This window comes from Dipodomys ordii, unplaced genomic scaffold, assembly GCF_000151885.1.
Source record: "Dipodomys ordii isolate 6190 unplaced genomic scaffold, Dord_2.0 Scaffold89, whole genome shotgun sequence".
NCBI lineage: Eukaryota > Metazoa > Chordata > Mammalia > Rodentia > Heteromyidae > Dipodomys > Dipodomys ordii.
This window is the reverse complement of record NW_012267305.1, coordinates 513,758-524,944: the sequence shown is the minus strand read 5'-3', so window position 1 is coordinate 524,944 and position 11,187 is coordinate 513,758. Positions and strand designations below refer to the sequence as shown.

The window sequence follows — 11,187 nt, the reverse complement described above, 5'->3', positions numbered from 1 at the left end:
ATCAGTTGAAGTTTAAAAAGAAGTAGAAAGTAAGGGATGATATCAACCAAGATGCAGTGCATTCATAACCTGATTTGTTGAATGGTAAGTCCTTTGTACAACTAGTTAAAGATAATAAAGGGAATGTAGAGATGGCAATAGTGGGGGTGGGGGAGGAGGGGTCAGTGCAAGTCAAGAACACAGAACTGGTTAGGTCTGTGTTAGGCAAGGAGTAATCAATAAGTCTTCCAACCCAAATACAATTCAGAAAGGGTTTAATAAACAGCCGCTACATTGCACCAAAGCATTTAGAAACACAATTTCTACAGAGAGGCAAAGGTCAGGCTTCCATTCTAAATCTCATAAGACAATCATGAACAGCCCCACCCACCCCACCCCCCATCCCCACAGATCCACAAAAGTACACTCTTCTAGTCATAAATTTATCTACAGACACAGTCTTAGGAATAATGGGACCGGCATGCAATATCCCAGCAATGGCAAGGAAGCAGGGCATAGGGGAAAGATGGATGGAAAGGCAACCAGCAGCTAATGATATACCCCTTAGGAGAGGAGAGGAGATGCATTTTGTTCAGAGGGTGGAAAGGGAGATTTGCTTGTGGTGCCATCTGTGCCTTTGCCTTGGACTTCTAGGATACTCTGGACTTCCACAAGTATTCACATCCAAAGTGGCTGGGGCTGCTGTCTTAAACAGTCTCATTCCCTTCAGCCAGGACTACTAGATATGGTCTTGGGTGACACAGCATAACCTGCTTAAGACCTTTGTGGTATCCAAACCTCCCTCATGACCAAGAAGGCCTGCTGACATTGTGCTGATTCTGAGGTCAACATAGACCTGGCTTCTCAGTCTTTTCTTCATTTTGGCTTTGGAAAGGGGTGTGTGACAGCTCTTTATTGAAGACACTTGTAATGAGCCCAGATAAATTATTCAAACTTCTGGGACTCGGTTAATCTACCTTATAAAAATTTTGTATTTATTCCTGTCCCTTTTACTCACACTGAGATCAAATGGCCTCTAAATAATACATTATAAAACTGGTAATAAAGATAATGGTTTAGTTAAGTCAAAATGACTAAAGATACTTATATGAATCTGCAATTCGCTCCTTGTAAGAATTGGCATCAGCAGAGGGTCAGAGATCGTGGATATGGACAGATCAAGATACTTGGGTGTTGGTGAGGGAGAGGGTATGGAATGTGAAGGACATGGAAGAAGGAGTTTGACTTTCACCTCCCAGTGGCCCTTTCTTTAGACTCACATTTCAATCTTCATTTACTACTCCCTCTCTTTTCCAGTCCAGTATTTGACTAGTTGTGTTGGTAGGGAGATGAAGCTGTTCTCTCTTTCCCCCATCGTTTAAGAATTCTTGTGTTGAACATCGACCAGATCTTTTTTTCTTGTCTGTATAGTTTTAGTTAAAATAGTTGATTGTAGGCAGTAATGCACCCAAGCTACACAGTGTTCAAGCTGGTTGCAAAGGGGGTCAAAGGAATTGGAGGAAGAGGACTTTCTTGAAGGAGAGATATATCAAGGAGGGTACTTCTTTTCTGATGGGCCAGGATTGTCCGAGCACTGGCTATATTGGTGCCAAGTTGGCTCAATTAGTTCTATTTGTTTGGGCTATACATGGTTGATAATGGTGAACCTCAATTGTCACTGATAAGTGCCAAGCCAAGATGGGTTGGGGCCATGTTGAGAGGTTAACACCGGCTTATTGTGCTATCTGTTCTTGTGCCTGGTAGGTACTACTATAGATGGGCATACATGGCAGTGGACAGGACCATATGGGATAGCCCAGCCTGGCTCTGTACTGAGTTTAAATCACCTGATTTGGACAATCAAAACATCATCCTGCAGCTCTCAAACATCCAAGGCCTCCACTATAGGGAGTAGAGTCTTCCTGTTCTTTCTGCAGTGGTCAGAGTGCAAGAAAATACATGCAGTACCCTCAGGTGGGGGACACTGGCAGACTAGGATGAGCAACTGGCAGTGTTTAACTTTGACAGTATACTAAGCAACGTTCCAGGGACAAGGAAATTTTTGTTGTTGTTGTTGTTGTTTTCATTGAGATTGATAAATACGAATTGAGTTTCACAGCTTGGAAGAGGGTTAAAAAGAATCCTGAAACCTATGAAGAGGAGCTCTGGGGTTTGGGAGCCTGGATGCGTCATGGGGTATACAGCACTGCCATTACAACCTACTGCTTGCGGATCATGCCCTTGATAGCTGACTCCCGGTTTACATAGGTGGCCCAATAGACCAGATTGAATATGGCAAAGAGCACAGGGAAGATGATGCGGGAAATTTTGTCAACCTTGCTGACACTGTTGTAGGTCTTAGTCTCCGTTGGGCTGTCCTGCACATACGTGGCCTTGGGGGAGGCGATGATAGTTGGCGTGGAGGAGGCACTGGGAGTGGCTCCCTTGGAGATGGTAGAGAATTCCGTGTCCTTGGCCAGGTTGATGGGATAGGTGGTCCCCACGATGTTGAAAGCAGTGCTCGTTTTCTTTGTTGGGGCTGCGGGTGTTTTCTTCTAGAGACCAGGAAAAAGAGGGAGAAGGGGAGAACAAAACAAAAGCTAGTTAATCGTTCCACAGTGCCTTCAGTGGCCACAGGGAGAAAGAGCCACCAGACAAAGCTCAGAAGCAAGGCTTAGGAAGCCACTAAGTATCCAAGTTTGTGTCTAGTGATACTAATTTGAAAATGGAAGCCTTGTGTCTATCCTGGCTTTCTAGGTATGTGGCTTTGGCTAAGTCATTTTTTTCTGCAGGTGCATCAATCTGTTTATCTGTAAAATGAAGATCAAACTAATTGGCAGGATGTTGAGAGGATAGGATGACAGAATAGCAATAGGAAGCCCTGAAGAACTATGGGGCATTCATCGTGCACATCACTTGACTTCATCCTCACAGCAACCCGTTGAGGATGCTAGTTGAGACTATTCCCATTTGACAGATGAGAAAACTCAGCCTCAGACTAAATGGCAAAGCCCACACTGGTAATCTGGGCTCTTGGATTTCATCCAGGGTTGTACTCTGCTGTTTCTAGAAGCTTGAGCCATCTTTTGGTTACACAAGTAATAATTTCAAAAGGCTGTAACCACCACCTCCTGTGAGGAAAAGAGCACGGTAAGTCTGAAGAACCATTTTGTGTTATATTCACTGTGTTTACCATGCATCATTATAATGACATTCCATCCTTCATGCACTGTAAATCTGTTTAGCAAGCTTAGGGACACACCAAGTTTCTATTCTTACAAGGCCATATGTAGGAGCCACACTCTCTCCACAGAGCTAAGCAAATGACCCTTTCACACACAACCAAACAGGCCAAGACAACTCTGGGCTTGCTATGATGTTGCGCTTATTTTTCCGACTAAAAATACCACAAACACACAGTAGAAAGGCAGTACACACACATGTCCATCTGTTCTCACATATATGTATTTATTGAACATATGGAGTATCACTGTGGCTCCCATTTTGCAGAAGGGAGAAGAGAAGGGAATTTTTAGCAGGTGGCTACTAGATCATAGTCTACAGACTACTTGCTGTCACTAGTCTTTGGCGGCTCTAAGGAAAAGAGGATATAGGTGAACTCACTAATGCCACAATTTCAGACTCCTTATATCTCCTTTCCTAGTGATGTTTTGCTTCCCAGTATCAAGGGAAGTAAGTCCTATTCCCTTCTTTCTTAGGTTCTTCTGTTCCTCTTCTCCTTTATTGTCTGTTTGAATGCCTTCCTATTGTTTTTCTTCTTTACTTCAGACTTGACATCTTTTGATCTTTCTCCTTTAAACATCACTCCATTTTTCTATTCATGAACCTAATAATAAATTTGGCTCAATATTTTCTAATTATCTACTGGGCCAAGAGCGATTTAGAATTAAACATGTGTCAAGGGATGATGCTGATGAAGAGGCATTGTATTCATAAACTGACACGCTGAATTGAAACCCCTGTGTAAAACCACTTAAAGATAACTTAAAAATAAAAGAAAAAGAAAATATAAAATAAATAAAATATAAATAAATAAATGATGAGGTCAGCTTCAGCCTCTGTTTCCTAGAAGCTCCCAGATTATTGTGGGAAAGAGCCTGTGAATACATCTTGGTCTTATGATGTATTTGTAGAGCTTTAACAGCTCTGAGCAAATATCTATGGGGATTCCGTAGTGGAACAGACAAAGTACTTACAGGTTTTAGGGAAAGTTGCTCAGAGAATGAATGAAGATTCTTGGCTGAGGTCATGCTGAAGAGCAGCAAAGGCCATTCCATAGGCCCAAGTCACAGTTTGTGAAGAAGTTTGCTGTGGTGGGATGATGGAGTACACAGGCACAGGAAAATTCTAGAAAGGCTTTGTATGCCATGCTCCTGCTCTGCCTGCTGTAGCAGGCTTTAGTGTTTTCTGCCAGGCAGAAGTGTGCAAGAGGAGGGAGTGTTGCTTTAAGTAAATAAACAGTGGTGACTAATAAGACATTTAAAAACAACAGTACTAATCTTTGTCTTTGAGGATTGCAGTCACATTACTACAAGTAGGAGGATACAACTGTATGGTTTCTAAGAACCTTGTAAATGCTTTAAATACTACATGAGACTCATTTATAATTACCAATGTCATTGTGTGAATAGAGCCCTGCTGTTAAAATGTTCCTGCTATTAAATAAAATAGTACTTTACTTGTTTGCCTACTTACTTATTAATTTGCTTAGTAATTTCTTTTTTCCCCCATGGGTAAACAAAAAAGAAGAAAAAAAATAAAGTTAAAAAAAAACAAGGAAAGCACTACCCTGGGTTTGTTAGATTTCATGTTATTTCATTTAATCATCTCATAAGCCTTTCATAACCAGGTCTCAAAAAAATCATTTGAAACAATAAATACCTTCTTTAGCTCTGCAGGTATTTTGTGTTCTACAGGTGAGAATAAAAAAAACAATTGATTTCATCACAGGTAGTTTTAGACAGTAAAAGAAAATTCTTTTTTAATTTCTCTCACTATTTCCAACAAAACATGCTTTAATTGGCTTCTATAATTTGTACCTGCATTGCCAAAGAAGCAAGTCAGAGTAAAAACTGTGATAGTGACAAGAGAGGAACAGGAGGTAGAGAATAAGGGTGAACAGCTTCTCATTTCTGCACCTAATATATTAGCCTCTCCTTGCTCAGAAATTTGGTAAATACACATTGACTTTGACCAAGTTGGCATTTTATTATTACATCCTTTGTCAGCAGTCTGGCTCAGAGCTGCAATGGTTATTCACTAAATGAAAAATGACTCTCTCTAGAGATTCTCAAGGTGATTGAGTCTAAACCTGTGCTACACAGGAAACATATCTATGTTGGTCGTAAGGTAATTTCTATGCTAAAAGGCCAAAATGTACTCTTAAAAATTTCTCAAACAGTCTGATTTCAGAACCAGAATACCTTCCTCTTCTAAAAGCCACTTTAAGCTTAGGTGATAACAATTTTTATAGACAAATGTATACACAACTCAAGAGTCCTCTTCAGATGCACATCTGTCATTTTCTTTTCCAAAAGTGCTAATTAGACAGTTATTTTAGACCCTAAATGTATCTGAAACCCAATAAAGACTTACATCATGTGGTGCCTCTTCTGTTAAGTCCCTTTATAGGCACTCACATGTTTTAAACCTCAATTTTCAGAGATGTATAAAGCAAAGGAGTATATGTGGTATGTGAGATTCAAAGATGAACCAAATCAATAACAACAAAAAGCAACCCAATTTTAAAAATAGACAAAGGACTTGAATAGAAATCTTCCAAAGAAAATATTAACACAAATGGTCAACAGGCATATAAAAAGATGCTCAACACCACTAGTCATTAGGAAAATGTAAATCAAAATCAGAATGGCATACAACCTCAAATCTTTTAAGATACCTACTATTAAAAACATTAAGGTGAGGTGTTATGGTGCAAAAATGTAATTATAGCTACTGAAGATGTAGAGGCAAGAGGATAGTGGGTCTGGCAACTACCCAGGTAAAATTAGTGGTGAGACCCTTTCTCAAAGGCAACATGCAAACAAAAGGACTGGATAGATGGCTCCAGTGGTAGACTGCTTGCCCAGCATGTGTGTGGTCTTCAGTTCAACTCTAATTACTACACAAAAATCCATGAATAAAAAGAGTTGGCAAGGATGTGGACAAATTGGAATCTTTGTTCACAGTTAGAAATGCATAATAGCACAACTGGTATAGAAAATGATATGCTGCATTCCCAAAACATTACAAATAAGAGTCAAGTGCTGGTAGCTCACACCAGTAATCTTAGCTACTCAGGAGGCTGAGCTCTGGATAATCACAAGTTGATGCCAACCTGAGGGAGGATGTAAGAAACTCACAATCAAAATAACTAGCAAATTAAGCCACGCCAGAGGCAGGGTTCAACTGGTACAACGCTAGATCATAAATAAGAAAACTAAGCAAGCAAGATGCCCTGATTTCAAACTCCAGTAGATAAAAAAATAATGGAACGAAGGAAGGAAGGAAGGAAGGAAGGAAGGAAGGAAGGAAGGAAGGAAGGAAGGAAGGAAGGAAGGAAGGAAAGGGAGGTAGAGAGGGGGAGAGGGAGGGAGGAAGAGGAAGGAAGGAAGGAAGGAAGGGAGGTAGAGAGGGGGAGAGGGAGGGAGGAAGGGAGAGAGGAAGGAAGGGATGGAGAGAAGGAAGGGAGGGAGAGAAGGAAGGAAGAAGGGAAGGAAAGAAGGAAGGGAGGGAGAGAAGGAAGAAAGAAGGGAGGGGAACTCTTATGCTTTTATACCGCAGAATTTAATGTTATAACTATACTTAAGAATTTCTATTTGACCTACCAAGTATTAATCTTTTAATTTCAGCCTGTCCTTTCCAACTTCAGAAATTCTTTTTGATTCCGAATTCTAAAAATACTCTTCTCCTAACTAGCATTAATTGCTACTAGATTACACATTTGAATCTTCTTTCTCATATGGCTTTAACTGAGTCATTGATGACAACATTTTCAGGGGTTAGGGTGAAATAACATAAATTATTTCCAGAGAACTCCAGTGAAGTTGATGTCAATCTATTAGCAAATTCTATTTGACTTCAATTGGGAAACCAAGCACATTAGATTCAATACATTATTTCATCTGCTTTCTATTCATTCTGGAGGGGGCATGATAAAGATTATATCAAAATGTCTTGAAAAAGCTATGACAATACTTGGGATACTAGTTCATTGAACTTTTATAAAAAGTTTATGCGGTTGGTTTGGCATGGTTTTTTTCCTTAGAAAACTCAGCCTGTGTGTTAGATATTGTTGATCATTGCCTTAAAAAAATTCTCTGTTTAAATGCTCTATTCTAGAAATCTTTCAGTAAAGGGAAACTATTGCACACTTAGGACATCTTTGCTCCCTTCTTTTTGGAAGTAATCAAAAACAATAACAGATGAAGTTTTGGGGTTGGTTTGGTTTGGTTTCATGTTGCTGGGCTTTAAATGCAGGGCTCTGCATATGCTAGGCAAGCATGCTATCACTGAACTACACCCCCAGCCCCAAAACTTTATTTCTGATGAAACTAGAATTCTTTTATATTCTTTTATAATGCCCCAGAGTAAGGGCTTCTGAATAATTGAAAATGAGGTCAAGGTGAAGGAGGCACTGAGAATCCTGCTTTTCTGTCTTTCACAGCAAGAACAGAATTTCAATAAGTAAAGTAGCTGAAGAGAACCAACAAATGATCCTTGTTTAATTCTGGCAGTGAGAGCATCTTTGATTCTGTTTGAACCCAATATAATGGCAGACAAGGTAGAACTGGAGAGTTAAGGGCTCTAACAGCAAACATGCAACAGAGGCACATGCACACACACCTCTACCACACACGGAGTGCTTTCCTATGCATAAGGAAAACTTCTTACTGGTTAGAAGCAGAATAAGTACAGGGAGTTTTCAGAAGAGTTGACAGAGACAGCACATGAGGTTAACTGACGCACTGTGTTCTAGTCACTTTCAAGTACTCACCACTGTCCTGCTCACTCTCTCACTCAGTTCCTAAAATGATGCTTGTGAATAAATGCACACCATAGGGCTAGGAAAGAAATCCTCCGTGCAACTTCGGGTAATAACCAAAGAAAACAGATCATGGGAGGGATGCAAAAGATGTGGCATAGAGGAGGAAAATGGTCACCAAAAGATTATCAGAGAACCCATAAAAGAACATGGAACACATAAAAATGCACTGTGAGAGATAATATAAACATAACACATGATACTAGTACCAGAGACAGCGTTGAACATGATGAGGGACACAAGAGATAAGCTTGAGAAAATTGAGTGAAAAGAAAATGGAAAATAAAGAGTTAAACATTATTAGAGAAGAAAGAGCACATATGGGAGACTAAAAATTAAAAAACACATAATCTGTGCTTCTAGGAAGAGGACAGAACAAACACAAATTTTCAAGAAAACTTTCTTCCAGCATACAAGGCCATGAATGCATATATCCTAGGAACAAAATCTACATAGAGTGATCAGGATAAAAGTAACTGGAATTTAGAAATGAAATGTATATTAGGTAGATTTTCACATCATCAAACAAAATTTCATATGATGTCCAAAGTCCTCAAGTTGGTCTTATATTTCTTGATGACATTCACTGACAGAACCGAATATGCAAATCAATGCTTCAGTCATCAGAAAGAGAATGTGGCCCACAAATTATACAGTAGCTCAACTATAGTTCAAATATCAACACAATGACCAGACATTTTACATGTGCAGAAAAGTAAGAAATATGAGATTCCCATGAGACTTTCTTAAAGAAACTTTTAGAAGATCACCTTAAGGTAGCTAAGCAATGAATGGAAAATTGAATAAAAGGACTATTTTGAGACAAGAACCCATTTAAATTTAAAAGTATGAAAACAGCTATAGGCATTATGGTAGCAAAAAAGAGAACAGGAAACATAAATGTTACACAACTTGGCAAGACAAATAGCAACATAACAAAATATTGCTGGTAAAGAAAGAAGGTGGGACATAGGATAAATATACCAATTTCCCTTTATCTTTTAGTACAAGTAGACGCATCAACTGATTCTGGTCACAGTTGATAACTCAAGATATAGAACAGTAAATACATTTGAAGGCCAAAAAGTAGCAACTAGACTATAATAAAACACTTTTTCCTTAATAACTTATAGCAAAGTTGTGCTCCAATAAGTGGTTACCATATATTTCCAATCTTGCCAACTCACCATTCTGTATGTTTGGAATAGATCTTTCATGTATGCTTGCCAAATATTTATTACCATTTCTCTTCCCTATGATCCTTTGAAGGATCTTAGAATCAGGGATCAGGGCTGCCAGATTTTTTTTGTCTTTATCAATTTGGATAATCTTCATCTAGATCTACTAGATACCTAGACTAATTTTAAGTATCCAAGGGAGACACTATTGATCAAACTTCATTTATCATTAACTCCTACCAATCTCATTTGTTGAATTTTTTGTTTCTCCTTCCTCATTGATCCATAAATTTAAGCAACAAAATACTGTGTAGGGACACAGATGAACCTTTGCCCTCAAAATGGTTAGTCTAGTAATGAGGGAGGCAAATAACCTTAGTACAAATAAGCCCTACTACTAAGAATGCCAGCCCACAGATAGCTAAATGAGCCTAGGGGATTCTAGACACTTTCTATGGAGAAAGTAGCATTCCACTTGCATATTGAAGAATGAATTCTTCAATGGGCAGGGGGAAAATGAACTAGCATTTCATTACCACATAAGCTAAACAGAGAAGGAATGATAGTCACTGGGTTTGCTCCTAAGGTGAATATAATGGAAAGTGAGGGGGGAGCTGGCCCTGGAGCAGTTAGTGTTATCTCCATTTACAAGAGTCCAAGCTTCTATGTTCCTTTGTATCAATGGGTTTCCCTGGAGTCTAGAAGCATCACACATATTTGATCTCAGACCACAAGACGGGAAGCTCTCCATGCCACTTTCCCTCTTTCCTTTGCTCTGTCAAAATTCTAGGTTGCCAAGAAGCACCCCTGTCAAGAGCTGGATTGATGACTCAGTGAATAGCACACAGCCCTGCTGAGTTGCTGCGGGCTGCAGGCTGTTCACTCCTGGTCCCAATACAGTCTGTGAAAAAGGGCTTCTCAGTCCCCCCTTTGCTGCGTCTCACCTTCATCTCCAGGGCCTCTGGCGCCTTCTTGCCTTCCCAAGCCCAGCTCCTCTTAGTGAAGTAGTTCACAGTGGCAAATTCAATCAGCGCAGAAAACACAAAGGCATAACAGACGGCTATGAACCAGTCCATGGCCGTCGCATATGCCACTTTAGGTAAGGAGTTTCTGGCACTGATACTCAGGGTGGTCATGGTAAGAACAGTGGTGACACCTGGGAGAGAAAAGATGACAACCAAATGTGACTAAAAGACATTCAGCATGTATTTAATGAGATCACTGACTTCCTACTCAAGAGGAACAGCTTTATTTTGCCCCACTCAGGATGTCTCCTTTATTTATGTATTTAGTTGTTATTTTTAAGTTGCTTTTATTATTTTTGTAAAGGTCACGACCTAGTAACTACCAGAGCCCAGTTGGCACAGTGATAGACATCTTTAGTGTAGCCTTTGTCATAGTTGTCCTCTGGCCTCTGCCTACACTTTTCTCTTGAAGAATAAGTAGCTTATGTCATTATAAGAGAGCTTGCAGATGAGGAGAGGTCACCGTTGAGCCAAATCTGCATTTTCTAACTATTCGCCCACTCATCGATGTCACTGCTACTTTCCTTACAGCACAGGAAAGAAATATCTGACTCCTGCTCTCTGTTACGGGCTTTTACAGACCTCACAGGTGGGCTGCAATTTGTTGTGACTACCCATTTCCCGCACGACCATAGAAATCTGTGGATTCCTCATGACCTCTGTCTCTTGTTCAACCCTCCTCCCAACCTGGTAGCTCTCATCCAATAACTCAGAACTAAGGCTCAAGTTCGGGGGGAAACTCTAAGTTCAGTAGGGTGATCACATGTTTAATTCTGGGCTCACTTCTCATAATACAACAAATTATTGTGGAAAATGTTTGTAGTGGCATTACACTCTCAGTTCCTAATGAGCTTCATGGCAATCAAAACCGTTCCAGTATATATCTTGTTGGATTTTATAGAACAAGGGCCTGATTTTAACTCAATTGATTCTTTTTAGT

General features: G+C 39.8%; 1 protein-coding gene across 1 annotated transcript in view; it reads right to left on the bottom strand.

Moving 5' to 3' along the window:
* Nucleotides 1-2,138: 2,138 nt before the first annotated feature.
* The window catches only part of Gabra3 (gamma-aminobutyric acid (GABA) A receptor, alpha 3), a 94,741-nt gene continuing 85,692 nt past the window's right edge, over nt 2,139-11,187 (bottom strand). The window contains exons 8-9 of the mRNA XM_013025954.1: nt 10,167-10,378; nt 2,139-2,534 (exon numbers count right to left, since the gene is read on the bottom strand). Of these exons, the coding sequence (XP_012881408.1) occupies nt 2,199-2,534; nt 10,167-10,378 (548 nt within the window). The 3' untranslated portion in view covers nt 2,139-2,198. The remainder of the gene's footprint in view (nt 2,535-10,166; nt 10,379-11,187) is intronic.